This window comes from Equus caballus, chromosome 23, assembly GCF_041296265.1.
Source record: "Equus caballus isolate H_3958 breed thoroughbred chromosome 23, TB-T2T, whole genome shotgun sequence".
In the NCBI taxonomy this organism is placed as follows: Eukaryota; Metazoa; Chordata; class Mammalia; order Perissodactyla; family Equidae; genus Equus; species Equus caballus.
The window spans coordinates 51,120,178-51,136,023 of record NC_091706.1 but is presented as its reverse complement, the minus strand read 5'-3'; the positions used below and the strand labels follow the sequence as shown (position 1 = coordinate 51,136,023).

The 15,846-nt window shown below is 37.7% G+C and overlaps 1 protein-coding gene across 7 annotated transcripts in view; it reads right to left on the bottom strand.

Moving 5' to 3' along the window:
- ADAMTSL1 (ADAMTS like 1) overlaps positions 1 to 15,846 on the bottom strand; it is an 859,827-nt gene that overhangs the window by 317,657 nt on the left and 526,324 nt on the right. For all 7 annotated transcript variants that reach the window (XM_070248240.1, XM_070248241.1, XM_070248242.1 and 4 more), the window contains one exon: positions 5,066 to 5,111. In XM_070248240.1, the coding sequence (XP_070104341.1) occupies positions 5,066 to 5,111 (46 nt within the window). The remainder of the gene's footprint in view (positions 1 to 5,065; positions 5,112 to 15,846) is intronic.

Here is a 15,846-nt window from a genome sequence, read left to right as displayed (position 1 = left end):
AATAAAATATTAAAAAAAAAAGAAATATATATATATAACCTAAACACTTATGACATCTGGCATGATCTAGCTCCTATCTATCTTTGGCTTTATTTTTTCTTATCCTCCAATACTCTTCCTTTGCACACTATACCCTAGATATGTTGCGCTTTAGTCTTTCTTTGAGCACACCAAACTCCTTCACAGCCCAGAACCTCTGCACGACTTGTTCCTTCTATCTGGATTGTTTTTCCTCTGATATTCACAGAGCTGGTTCCTTCCTGTTATTCAAATGTCGCTCCTCAAGCCGCCTTCCCTGACCATCCAACCTGAGGGAGCCACCAATCACTTAATTCTCTGCAGTGCACTGATCACTGCCTCATAGTTTTTCTTTGAAATGATTTGTTTGTATGTTTGTTTATAATTTGGTTTCATGCATCAGAATGAAAGCTTCAGAACTAGGTCTTGGTCTTATTCACCAATGTATCCCCGAACTGAGAACAATTCTTGTGCTCAATTATTTTGAAATGAACGAATGATGTTTTGTCTTCACATGCTAAAAACATTTTTTAGCTGTTGCAACCATTCCCCAGAAGACAGAAATCCCTGCCCACACAACTCACTCCCGTTTCCTGATTGCTCCTTAAGAGTTCTAGAAGAGATATGTAAATATGGTTTCCCAACTTTAACCTTACAGGTGTTTTTTGTTTGTTTTTTAAGAACAGTAAAATATTGCAGTGGAGCAATAAAGTCTTAATAAAGAACTTAAGAATACCACCACCTACCACAGGAACCTTGGTCTGTTAGGTTACTAATTGTGGTTACTATTTCCTAAATCTCAACTCTTGTGAAGCTGAAGGGTAATGATGAATTAACTGTTTATAAGTAACACAGCGTTGGTCTAGACACTTTGGAAGTCCATTTAAAACACCTAATTAAGATCAAGGGGTTCAGATTTGGGGTTTAATTTGAATAAATATGAAGACGTGACCTAAGGAGACCTTTCTGAGGGGCTCAGGGAAGATTTGAGACCTAAATGACCCACTTGAGTGGTTTGCTAGTTCACACCTACTGTTTCTCCCAACAGTATCCTTAGTCTTTCCTTCCAGAGGGAGAGGCCCTTGCCTCTTTCTAGAAAAGAGCAGGGATTATAAAATGGGAAAGTTGGATGAACTATATCCTTAGGGACGAACATAGACTATTTCTACCAGCTAGAGACAATAGAAAAAGGTATCATGGCTACGAGAACTATGCAAACATTTTGGGAACTTTAACTTTCTTATGTTGATACACTCTGATTGGAGAGTGATTAACAATGAAACCTTAAAAGTATGTCAGCTGATTTTTCAGGCAAGCCAGCAAAACTGGGAAACTGAGGAGAGGTTTTCTCCTCCTCAGCCTTGGGGATCAAGAACCCAAAGAAATGCCGTATGCAGCAGCCACCAAGAATAGAACAAAAGAGTAAATCTTTGGAGGCAAAGTGGTTCAGAAGAGCCCAGGAAGCTGTCCAGGGATTATGGAGTGACCCTGGAGGCTTAGCTAAAAGATACCCTCAAGTTTTTCCAAAACAAGTATCTAAAAGGGAAACATTTAACCGAATTGTTCTGAACTCCTTAGCCTGAAAAATTGGAATGTGATTATGAAAAGATCCTTTCTAATAAGATTTTTTATTTGTTTTTTTGGCAATGTTGCTTCTGTCATGGCCAAAAGCCAGAAAAAAAGGCTTCAAATTACTTGAAGACTCTAGGTTCCTATAAAAACTTCAGTGTCAGTTTGATTGTACAAGCTGTAAAGAGTTGGCTTGTGTAATGCTATGAGTTTTAAGTAATATTAGGTCAGAGTCTTAGCCTGCATCTGTCTGTGAAAATGCTCCTAATGACAGCAAGGAGACTGGCTGTTTCTGAGGAGCTTGAAGGGAAGAATAGGCAGACATCTGCTCATGATGCCTTAGGCATTCATCTACTTAGAATAATTTGGATCCTTTCCACTATTCTAAAAGCTACAAAGAAAATGAACAGAAGTTAAGGAGATTCTTTAATAACACCATGGTGTGTGTGCGTGTGTGTTTTTAAACTGATATATCAAATGTCACTATAATAAAAGGGATAGTAAAGAAAACCGATGAACCGAGTAAACTTTCATCAAAAAAATTTTTCATACCATTTCTAAAACAGGTCAATACCATTTTTAAAAATTATAAAAACTACAGCTATTTGATCCTTTTAATCAATCCATAGTTGAGCGAGGGGAGTGTGCGTGTGTGGTGGAGCAGGCAATGATATGAGCTACAAGTCATGTTATCTGGCACCTAGTATCCCAAATGGCAATAGAGAAATGAAGCAGGCAAAATTTTCCATTGAACGATTACTCTTTTCCCAATGATCATGCCTTCTAGTTTCTTACAGTCTCCTTGGTCAGGCATTTAAAAATATATGCTTTCATTCATTTTAGTCTCTCTCATCACATCTGTATTCTGACCGTGGGTCACATCCAATGTCCGTTTTCTCTAATACTGCTTCAGTGCAGGAATTGCCAGACTAAGTCCTGAAACCCTGCTGACCATGTTCTCCTTAAGATCAAGCCCTCGAACTTCAGCTGAGCCTTCTTTGCTGTTCAGCAGTGCTTTTGTTTTGCTTTGCTGGCTTCCACTCAATTTCCCCAGTGGCTAGTCTAGGCCTTCATGCTCATTTTCCCAAGCTCAATTCCCCTCCTTCCCTGTCAGTGGATGACTTAGAAAACTTCTCTACAGAGAAGCTTGAACCTGCTCATCATGAGGAGCTTCAATTTTTCTCTTCTTTATAAGTCTTTCTATATCCTCATTTTTCCTTTCTCAATTTGCGTCTGTTTTCTAAGAATTAAGTATATGGTCTTCTCCTTTATCAAGATTCCTCTTCTTCTTGTCACTCACTGTCTCCTTTGGGACCTGTGGCATCAAATATACCCTCACCTCCTCATATCATCAATCTTTCCCTTTAGAGTCACTCATTTCTCAAGGGTCTCTCATTGTAAACAAACAAACAACCCACCTGCCCTTCTCTGACTCCACAAATTATGCGTTATCTCTGTTAACACGTAATAAGAGCAGCTTACACCCATTGACTCCATTTCCCCATTAATAACTCCTGTGGTCTTGGCTTCATTCCTAATTCGCTACAGAAACTGCTCTGCCATTGGCCTTTTTTCAGCCTTCAACCACTTGGCAACATTTATCCTACTGAGTATCTTTAGGGATTCTCTCTTATTTCTTTTGCTACCTCTCTTGTGGTACCTTTTGTGGCTTATCTGGCTCTGTTCTTTCTATCTGAATCCAGACATTCACTAAAGTTCTCAGGTTCTCTTCTCTCATGATTCTATAGAGCTCGACCTAAAAAACTGCTCCCAAATCTTCACATTTTGTATTTCTTACTTTGTGTTTCTATGGCTTCAGCGCTGACCTCTTTCCCAAGATCAACCTCCCATTGTCTAGTTGAATATCCACCTGCAACAATGTCCTTAAATCAAATTTATTACTTTCCTCTCCCAAGCCTCCTCCCAACCTTCTTGCTTCTAATAATGACATTTACAATTCTTTCAGAAGACTGAGTACTCATTTTGCTTTCGGTAAACATCTATTGTGTGCTTAATATGTATAAGTCAACAGTTCTAGGCATTGGGAATAAAGGGGAGTGGACAAGACAAATGAGGCTCCTATCCTCGTGGAGTTTATATTCTAGAGTGGGGAAACGGAAAACAAACAAGTATTTATATAAGATAAATTTTGGTAGAGATAAGTGCTGTAAAGAAAGTAAAATGTGATTGACATTGTGAGAGATGAGATTGGGCAGTGGGATAACCACATTAGATAAGGCGGTCAAGGAAACCTCCTTGAAGAGGTGGCCTTTGAGCTGAGACTGAAATAAGGAAAACGCCCATATGCAAATATTAGAGAAAGAGCTTCTCTGACAGAGGGATCAGCAAGAGTGAGAGCTCTAAATATGCATACACCTCTGCTTCCTTTATTCCCACTTCAACCCATCACTCTAATTGAAATTGATTAAGTCTTGCAAAGTAACCTTAATTTTGATCTCTCGTATCAATTTCCTTAGATTTAAGGTTTCACTACTTCTCGCTCCCCATCTACTTCCTGTTCCAGTGCATCCCTCCTATCACTACAGAATTAATCTTCCTAAAGTGAAATTCTAAAATATTATACTCTTACTGCAAAACCTCTAGTGACCTCCCCATTAGTCACTGAATTAATATAAACTTGGAAGCCTAACGTTAAAACCTATTCATTGTCTAACCTCAAAAGATCTTTCAATTCTTCTCCTCTATACTGTTATGCACAACCCTACCCAAATTAGTGTTCATAGCACACCTTAAACACTCCTGCCTCCAAAGTTGTCCATCATATCTTCTCCATTTGGATTGGTTTTCACCTCCTCCCACCCAATCTGGGCCAGACACAGCCTCCTACCCCTCCTGGCCATACCTCAAATCACCTTTGCTTTAAAGACCCTTCACATTTCTCTCTGTTTTTAACCCACAAAGAATTTCATCTGTTCTTACTGCATTTGTCATTTTTGTCCTAGAATGTGTTATGTGCACATTTGTCTTCTCTCTCTACATCTTTTCTATATCACGATGTTTTAAGACAGTGACCATATGCTATTTATCCTTGTATAGTATAGTGCCTACATATAGTTGGCATTGAACAGTATTTGCTAAACGAATGAATGATTTGTCAAATCTGAGTTTGATTACCTAGTATTTATTTCATGATACCCCAAGTGGTTTCCCTTTTATCATTCCTCTTACTCATTCTCAAGAGATCTAGATGTGAAAAGTCAGAAAGCAGAGAGGAAATACAAAGAGTCTTTGTTTTGAAATAGTCTAGCTAGTTTCAATTTGTTCAAATGATTAAAAGTTTATACTGAGGAACATTAAAATATCTAGTTTTTGATGCTGCATAATCCAGATAGTGTGAGATAAATAACTCTTAGTTAACTACTGATTGATTGATTTCTTCTCAGGATACATAAAACCGCTTAGCATTATTCAGTGCTTAAAACAATCACTATCACAGTCATAGAACTTCAGAACTTACCACATTACTGCATGTTCTATATCGGATATTTCTTCCCTCACAGCTCCTAGGTCACAAAAAGAAAAAAGAAACTCATTACTACCTGTGAAAATTTCAAAATTTCAACCATTTTCTTATAAAAATATTGATTTCCTCTGAATACTAATATAAGAGCCTCTTTTCTTCTAAGTACATTCTTAGAGGACTTACTATCTAATGCTAACTTGAGCATATCTAAAGAAGTTGTACGTGTAGATTGATTTCTCCATGAGAGTTGTAACTAAGCATTTTGCTTCGAGTCATCAAAATAAGTACTTATAGTTAGTTTTTATTTAAGCAAATAAATATTAATGTAAAGTTTTCTGAAAAATATTAAATGAATCCTGTCTTCTTAATTACTTCTGGTATAAAAGATATTAAACTGAAAAAACTTAGATCTTAAATATAATAAAAAATTGGACTTAATATTCAACATGCTTTTAAAATTACACATCTAAGGATATGAAAAGTCATAATCTCAAAGAATTCTCTTTATTTCTAAAATGCATGCTCATCGTAGAGGCTTTAGAAAAGATTACCAAAAAGAAAAAAATACCCCATCGTTGCCTCACTAAAGATAATCCCTATTATTTTGATTTATTGATGTCTTTCCAGTGTGGAAGAAGTCACATCCCTTATACAATTTTGTAACTTCTTTTTTCCACTTAAAATTTTTTGGAGATATTTCCACACACAATTAAATAACTTTAAAGACATTATTTTGAGAGCTACATAATATTCCATCAAATGACACAATTTATATAATCATTCTTCCATTACTTGTCATTTAAGTAATTTCCAATTTGGGGTTTGATAAATGATGGTGAGCTAAACCACATCCATGCATATGTTTTATCCAAGTTTCTATGTTTTTAGCAGAGATAAATTTCTAGAAGGGGAATTACGAGACTAAAAGGAATGAAATTTTATAAGGCTCTTGATAAATATTTTGCCAAATTACATTCCATAAAGGTTGTACCATTACATACTCCCACCAGCAATACATGGGAGTTTTCACTTTACTGAATTCTTATGAACAAAAACAATCAATTTTTGATTAAACATTCAATAATGACACTTAAAGCAAGAACAGCAGTACTCTGCTCTTTTCAAAATAAGTTGTACTTTTTGAAAACAAGTAAAAATACAACATGAAATTCTGAGAAAGTGATTATACTAATAACTGATAGTTATGGAATTCTGGGTACATTTCTAAGTTTGTTACATGTGTTAATTTATTTAATCCTCTTCTCAAGAATTCTGGGAGACAGAGTACTATCATTATACCTACTTTACAGATGAGAAAACCGGAGCTTAGGGAGGTTAATTAACTTGCCCAAATCACACAGCTATTTAGTAGAACTGAGATTTGAAACCAGGCTACCAGGCTTCAGAGCCTACACTCCCAACCACGATGCTTTACTTCCTAATTCATTTGTTTGTTCAACAAATGTCCATTGACTCCTATTATTGCTGGGCAATGCACTTCTGGGAATAGAAAAGAGAATGAATATGACTTGTTCTTCACTGTTAAGAAAATCACTCATATAATTCAGTGTAAGAAATGCTAAATACTGTTTGTATTAGGTCTTAATGTTATCAAAAACAAAATGTCATCTGAAAATAACAATTACACAATGACTATCTTAAAGAGATAAAAAGGTCCCAGGTTTAAACACTTGACTGTAACCAGATTGACATATTAATATCCGTTAACAATAGAATGTGGCAAAGGCATTAGAAACACAGAAAAGAGGAGCTTGACAGAGACACATGGTTGTCAGAGACCAGCTCAGCAATCTCCCAGGTAAAGGGCCAATAGCCTTCAAGTTTTCCAGGTCCCATTGGCAACGCTGTTGTTACTGCCATATGGATGCCTCACACTAACCTAGCTGATGCCAATGAATTCTCTGCTCCTCTCAGGAATCTCCCTCATCATGATGCCATGTTGACCAATCAATTTGCCAAGAGTGACCTGTTTTTTCATGACTGCTGAGAGGCAGAGTGTGCTGGTAATGCTGACACGGTATTCCGGTCTGTGATAGACAGTTCTATTTTTCATTGTAAGTTAATAAACTGGCATTCTAGTTTGGAACATTAATCACATGGGCCAAGTCATTGTGAGTCCACCTCCAAGAGAAGGATCTGTTCTTGGTGTGATTGCTAAAAAGTATTAGGTTTCTGAGTCTTAAAAATGGGAGCTAGGTGCCATTGGTGGTAAATTTAGAAGGTAATGAATTCTACAACCCAAAGGCCTTTGGTAGCACGCCATTAAGACATCAGTGTTGGCAGAACAAGATGTGTTTTTCAATTGGGAAATTCCGAGCACATATGTAACATAGTGTAGAAGTTAAGAGTATCCACTTTGAAACCAGAATCGTCTTTTGGAATCCTGGCTCTATTCCTCAGTTTTTATACCTCAGTTTTGTCATCTGTAAAATGGGATACTATGATTTATCTCCTCAAGTTATTATGAGGATTAACTGAGTTAATATTTGTGAAGCACTTCCAACAGTGTCTAGTACATATTAAGCATTATGTTGACATTTGAAAAATTAGTTAGATGTATAATAGATGTAAAAATAGATATTGAAAGAGAGTTAAGGATAGGTGGAGAAACTATAGGCAAAGGCATAGATGTATGAAAAGATATGATGTGTGTGCAAATTTTCAAGCAGTGTTGTTTTGTTGGAGTTTTGGGTTTATGTGGGGAACTGCAGGAGATGAGATAAAAACCTTCTAATTTTGAACTTAGCAATAGGCAAAAGGGAACTACTGAAGGTCATAAAACAGAGGAGATCCAAAGATGACTTCTTGCTTTAAAAAAGTGAACTCTTGGGGCTGGCCCCATGGCCGAGCAGCTAAGTTCGCGTGCTCCGCTGCAGGTGGCCCAGTGTTTCGTTGGTTCAAATCCTGGGCGTGGACATGGCACTGCTCATCAAAACCACACTGAGGCAGTGTCCCACATGCCACAACTAGAAGGACCCACAACGAAGAATATACAACTATGTACCGGGGGGCTTTGGGGAGAAAAAGGAAAAAATAAAATCTTAAAAAGAAAAAGTGAACTCTGGTGTAAGTCATTAAGACCTGAAAACTCTTGTTTTTCACTTCCCTTTATTTTCTTTTCCTAATCTTAACTCCCAGAAAGGAATAATGGAAACAAATCCAAATTAGGAGTTTGAAGATCTGGGTCATAGACTTTCTCTCCTCCCTGCGTACACCTCTTGTCCTCTCACGGTCTTGGCTTCCTCGTCTGTCAAATCGACACTGGAATGGCAGTGCTTAAAGATCATCAGCCGGGATAACTTACAAAAGCTCCGTTCGAATGTCAAGAGGTTATCATAGAGACATTGTTTACTAAACAAGACAAAACAAGCAGAAAAATACCTGCTTCGATAATTTAAATGAGCCTCTTCCCAGATACTTTAAACTATAAATACCTACAAGTGTTTTAAAAGCATCCTTGGGTAATTGGAGATGTAAGCATAAAATGTAAAAGACTGATTTAAATGCTTCTTATTTAGCAAAAACAAAGAACAAGGAAAGAGAAACACTTACCGCAATTTCCAAAAAATATCCTGTAGTTTTCTAACACCTAATAGTGATTTACGAATAGTTTAATTCTGTCCTGAATTAAGTTTTCCCTTTACTATATTGTAATACTTATTCAGTGAGAGTTTATTTATTTGACTTACTTAATTGACTGAAATATGATATTAAAGTGTAATGCTTGGGTTTGGAAAGGTCCTCATTATTGAAAGATGTTATCAAATTATGGATAGTAATAGTCTTACTAGCCTCTCCTATATATTTGAGTGTTTGCTATAGGTATCTGGCTCAGTGTTAGGTTTTTGTTTTTTTGCTGAGGAAGATTGGCCCTGTGCTAACATCTGTTGTCAGTCTTTCTCTTTTTTCTTTTTTATGTGAGCTGCCACCACAGCATGGCTGCTAACAGAAGAGAGGTATAGGTCCAGGCCTGGGTCTTAAGCCAGGCCGCTGAAGTGAAGCACTCTGAACTTAACCACTAGGCCACTGGGTCTGGCCCAGTGTTAGGCATTTTGTGTACACTATTGCTAATCTGTCAACAACTCTGCAAGGCTTTATTTATTCCCTTTTCATAGATAAGAAAACTGAGGCTGAGAAAGATTAGGAGGCTTAAAGCCATATACACAGAAAAAAGAGAACCAGGGATTGAAAGCTGGGTTTGTCTAACTCCAAAGCATACAAAACAACATTACAAAAGAAGGAACAAGATGTGTAGAATACTAACACTTGATTAAATCTGGGAAGCTGAGCACGTAGTTGGCCTGAGGGTTAACTACACCTTATTATCACTACATCAATATATCAGTCATTTCTCAATTCTGGTAAATGCACTTCCAGTAAGTAAAGGACAGCCAGACACACATCGTGCATTTGCAACATCTCCAAGAGAACCATGCTTGTCAGTAAAATGTGATGCGAAACAACTTCAGTGCAGAGAAGCTTATATTTTTTAAAAGTTCAAATGTATTAAACCTAAATAGAAATTTTATTTAAGTAACGAAGGGACTATTCCACTGCACGGATTTTATTTCTGGCCAAGTGTGAAATTCTTCATCCAAGCATTCATCTGGGCACAAAAGCCTCATTCGAGAAGTAAGCAGTAAAAAATATTTTCTTCTTCTTTTTAAAAACAGTGTGTTAATATAAAACAGCTGAATGATATCCTTCACATTTAAACAAGACAAAATTCACCTCTAGGAGTGAAAAAAACATTAGAACTTTCAGTCCAAAATGGTTTCCGAGGAGAGTTATAGACCACTGATAACACTAAATGCATCCTCTCTCTCAATGTCTACTATCAAACAGTTACAGGACTGTGTTTACTAAGTTAAGTACTGTGCCAATTAAGCACTCAGAAACTGGTTCAAGTATGAAAGAACAAAATATAAATAAAAATATACTCCAAACCAAATTTGTACAAAAAGTTTCTCATTTATTTTGCTTAGCACTTTACTCCTAGCCAGTCACTTATTAATTTTGACTTAATCCCTTCTCTCAAAAATGGAAATCAGCTCAATCAAAAGCTATTATTGGTGAATTATTCAGACTTTAATTCACTTATAATGAGATCAGTAAAGGCTTGAGGCTTACTCTTTTGGTCTCTCATTAACACATAACAAGCCATCCAAACTCTTCCAATCCTTAAAATCCTGATATTATCTTTGTTTCAATCATCATAATTTAGCAACCTTAGACAAGATGAATTGCTGTGGAAAATTAAAAGCTCTTTTTCCAGACTTTAGCAATTTCCTGGCTTTTTTCCCCCTCTGCTTATATAAGTTAAGTCTTTAAAAGAGGAAGGCAGATTCAATTTATCTCTTATTAGGAATAAAAAAAAATCTGGTAAAATACATCAATTTTTACCTTAAAATTCTTATCATTTCATCTCTAAGCAAACGGATGCTTCTGGTGACATAACCAGACTCATCACTGGTGTCAGTGAACAGCTTCAAGAAATCTGTTAACTGTGTATTGAAAACTCCAGAGTTCTTAGGGACAACTGTACTTCTGTTAGGCTCACGAAGTTTTGCCTTTGCTTTGCAAAAAGCCAAGAGTGCTGCTTAGCAAGAATAGGTTATCGTATTTCTCTCAATATCTCCTGCCTTTCAAGTATGGACGCATGGGCAAAGAATTTTCAAATAGGACAGTCCATCTGCTTATGCCTCTCTCTTCCTTAATCATCCAAAAGGAAACTACAAGCTCTTTACAAGAGAACAGACATAAAACCATGCCAGCAATCCAAGCCAGAAGGACCCTAGTCCTTTAGACTGTGGGTCCTAAAATGACATGGATTAGAGAAGACAAGCAGATTTACAGCCAGAGCCAGCATTTCATGTAGCATTGGAGCTCTGTTTTCCTCCCTCACTTCAAGTGAGCGTTTCAGTACTCATGGAGGTTCACAGCAAGAGGGCGTCCCCAAGGAGCCGGTGAAAACACTTCTACATTTCTGGGGCTTTTTACAAAGACTGCAAGAGGAATAACAAATTCTGAGAACACCTGAGAGAACCAAGTGCAAATGCACTGTTGGGCTGTTTTTCAGTTTCCGCAGATACTTTAGTGTGAGAGGTTCTTTCAGGAAACAACACTTGATACCAATCAACTTAACCAGTCAAAAGGAAGCTATATGAACCTCTGGACCCTGGGTAAATCTATCCTCAGATGCTCACTGTCCTCATCTATGGGTCAAACTGGATGCTGAAAACCTAGGGGCTAGTACTGGAGTCCGAGTATAACAGTTGGTTAGTGATGGTCTTGCCTTGCGTCGGGGAGAAAGAGGAGTTAGATGACATGCCAGTCCTGTGGGTTTCCTAAGTAAGTCCCATTTTCTCATCCTTCCCTTAGTGCTCTCTGTGTCACTCTTATGCTTAAAAAGGTCATTCTTTCCGCTCTGCATTATATTCCATGTTTAAAATAGTTATTATTTAACCCTAACTTAGGGTGTCTTTCATGAGAATCAAAATGAACCTTGCTCATGTGGAAACTTGGTGTGGCATTTGGTCACAATAAGAGGAGTCAATGCAGCACTGACCCTTCTTCAAAAAGTATGTACATAATAACAGAGAGTAGAATGGGGTTACCAGGGGCTAGCAGGTGGAGAAATGGGGATATGTTGTTTAAGAGTACACACTTGCAACTAATAGATAAATAAGTCCTGGGGATTGAATGCACAGCCTAGTGATTATAGACAACAAGACTGTATCATAAACTTCAAAGCTGCTAAGAGACTAGATCTTAATTGTTCCCACCACAAAAAAGAAATTATTACATGACATAATAGAGGTGTTAGGTTGCTACAGTGGTAATCATATTGCAATATATAAATGTATCAAATCGACATGTTGTACACCTTAGACCTACACAAAGTTATACGCCAATTATATCTCAATTAAAAAAAGTATCTAGAGACAACCATACTTATATTGTATCTTCATTATATAATGTATCTCTAAATAATTAGGAATGTTCTAGTATGCATCCCTAGTGAATACTTTATTCATATTAATAGATTTGAATTATTCTTAATTAATATATTTTAATTAATAACAATCAATCAATAATTGAATTATTTTTAACAAACAAAATTATTTTAACAAACAAAAGTGAGTGTATATTTACTCTGGACAATGACTTTGAATCCCCTCTGCCCTGCTCTTGTCCCCATCCCCAACACCACGTGCTCCCGGACAACCATCTATGTCAAATAATAATTTGCTCACAAGATTCTCCACAACAAATAATGTTTAATCTGATAACACTTGCTTATGAAAAATTGATCTTTAACACTAAAATGAGACTTTGACTTTCCTTGTGGCTAAACTTCACAGTTTTTCCCCATTTGAAGTTAAATCTCCATTATTAGACAAAGCCACCAAAACACCAGGAATAGTCTATCCCTAACACACAACCACCAGGGGAAAAGTATCTTTGAAACAAGGAGGACACAGAGGTCTTTGGTGCTGTGGGACTTCCAAATGCACACATAAAAAACCTCTCTCCCCTTACGCCTTTAGCTGACAGCTCCCCGAATCCCATGCAGGACGCGGATTTGTTTTCCACTGCCTCTTCTGCACGTGATGTATCACGTGGCTCAGATAGATTAGTGCTAAGGGAGAGACTTATTTTTTTTCTGGGTAGATAGATATACAAGCCAAACTATTATGACAACTTGATAAATGTAGCTTTTGAAAATGCTTTCTGTTGTAATAATACAACAAACAACACAGAGGCACAGTGCCAGGCATCATCCATCAGTAGGTGAGCTGGCTGGGAACAGACACAGCCCTGATGTCACACTAGCTCTTCTCAATTTGCCAGAGGTTCTAATGTGGCCTGAGCAGCCAAAAGAAGAGTTGGCCTTAAAGCTGTATTTTGAAAGCAATTTAAAACAGAATAGGGGGTAGTGGAGGCTCATGTTGGAAAACGGTGCTGTAAATTGAGGCCTTGACTTAAAAGTGTTTCTTTGGCATTGGTAACATATTTTCGTAACCTTAGATTTATAATTCAACACTTCTGCTCTATACTGATCTCTCATTACAAAAACGTTCTGAATGCTATGCCAGCTTGGAGACCCTGATTTATATATACAGAGAGAGTTACTAAAACTTAATGTGGAGACCAAATTCAATATAAATGGGAATGATGTCGGTTTAGGGCAAACATTCTAAGATGACATCCCTCTGGTTGTTTGATCTTCTCTCTACCACAGGGAACTAAGGAAAGCATCTCTGTGCTCTTACAGATTCTTGAGGGCAGCTCAGAGGCTTCAGAGCTGTTAATTTAAAAGTTAGACCCACGTGAGGATATTACAGACTGAATTTTGGAGTTCGTCCTGTGAGTTTCAAATTGGTTTATTTGCTATCATGAGTGTTTGGTATGTTCTAAATTACAACTAGAAAAATCACTGCCAGTTTTTTTTTTTCCTCCAAACAAGTATGATTTTACATATCTCTGCCTGTTCTTCAAAGACAGACATGCTATAACAAAGCATCGAGTTCTCACAAATATGGGCTGGGGTTATGAAAACGAGGCGTATACTCATGTAATCAAAAAAGAAAAAAGCAAGAACAATGACATTGCAAACCCTAAGGATCATATGCAGCTTTTAATGAAGCCAGAAACTGCTCCAAGCACATTGCTCAAATAGTCTAACGAGACAATGTACAATAAGCAGTGGGAAAGTGGAAATGAGCCCCGTATAGGGTTTTCTGGTTAACAAGCTTTTGAATAATGCTTTCTCATTTACAGTCACTTAACACGTTTATTGAGCAGCCATAGTAAGCAAGGCATTGTGAAAGGCACAAAAACAATGACTTTCCTGACCCTTATAAAGTTATAATTTAGTTGGAAAAACATCCACATCGGTCCAAATGAACCACACAACAGTGTAATGCATAGTCAGCAACTGATGGGCATGGGCTGGATACTAAGTACAGAAGGAATTAGACAAAGCGATAGGTTATGAGAGGGAAGTAACTTAGGAAGGCAATCGCTCAGGTGGGAGGTCCTATGTGGGTCATATGAGCCCCAAGAGTGTGATGGGAAAAAAGGGAACTCAAGAAACAGCCCTCCCTCCCTACTCCTGCTTCCCAAAGCACTACAGTGGGTCCCTGGCCCTAATATTCTACTCAGTAAATTCACCCAACATTGACTAGGTCCCTACTGTGCATAAGGCAGGAAGATATCAAGAAAAGCAAGATAAAACCTTTGCCCACAGCTGACAGTATAGTGGGGGACAGTGTCACACAAATAACCATAACACAAGCCAGACTATGTATGTAAAGGTAACTCCAAGTGGTGAGAACAAAATGCCTCATGAATACAGCAAAGTGAGAGTAAGTGCTACTGCTGGAAGAGGTACCTTTAAATAACATTTAGGATTTTGATAGGTGGGCATGGCGGGGAGAGGCATTGCCGGTAGAAGGCTCATCAGGAGAAGAGGCAGAGAGACAGCAAGAGGCCAGCATTTTAAAGGACCAGGACACAGTCCTGTAGCTGCACAGGAATCTTTTCACTTTTAAAAATCATATATTTTTTTCTTTATTTGGTTTTCTGCCCTGCAGTCTATTTTATCTGAGTCCCAGTGCCTAGCAAAATGCCCAGTGTACTGTTAGGAATCCACAAGTATTTCTTCAGAAAAGAAAAGAAGGAAAGAAGGAAGGAAGTGAGGGAGGGAGGGAGGGAGGAGGAATGGAGGGTGGGAGGGTGAAAGGAAGAGAGAAGGAGCAGAACAGAAGGAAATGCTATAAGGAAGATTTCAGGTGGTAATGAATTTTTGGTCCAATATTTGCTCTAATTTTTGAGCCCTGAAACATGCTTAAAATCTTTCTATAATAAACCAAAGATGAAAAGTTTAAAACGAAACTAAATAGCTACCAAAGGAAAGAAACTTTGGTTCTTTTTTACGGACATGTTTATTTTCACATATTTACTCTAAGGTGTATTTGTCACTACAATGCTTCTACTCCCTCTGAAAGGTGGTGCGCAGTGGGCGTCCGAGGGATTGCTGCCTTTGGCTTCAGATCCACGAGCAGGAAGGACATGCCCTTTGTAATACATACACACATGCTATAAGGTTTGCAAATGATCTTACATCTGCTCAGTAGCCAAAAGAGGCAAAGAATGAGAATAAAAACAAATGTGTTTTAGCAACATCAAGTCCAACTTTTCCATCTTCCCCATGAGGAAAATGTATATTATGAAACTCTAGGACTCTCACAACCTCACCCGGTACAACCCTGGAGTGGGGAATTTATGAATTATTTTGGCTAGAGACAAAAGTCCTTCAATTCTTCCATATCACCCAGATGTCTGTTGCAAAATGGGGGCCTGGAGAAAAACGTTTTTCTTTAAAATCGTTCCTAGTAAGAGCAGCTTTTGCTCCTCTTCCTACGTAGCAGCAAAAACGGGTTTTGACTGCATATGTGGAGGAGAAAGGCTCTCCTTCTCAGGGTTACACATTCCATTTTAGAGTTGAAGGGCACCTTAGACATTTGTTCAAAATAAATATTTATTGACACTTATTCTGTTCCAGGAACTGCCCATCTGACATCACAGTTGAGCAAACCAAACCCTAGAAACTGAAAACCCACGCCAACGTCACACAGGTAGAAAATAGCGGGACCAAGATTCAAAATTAGTAGTTGGATAAAAAAATAACAGGGATAATCCACAAAACAGGAAAAGGTTCTCTCAGAGGCAATGAAACACACTGTTAT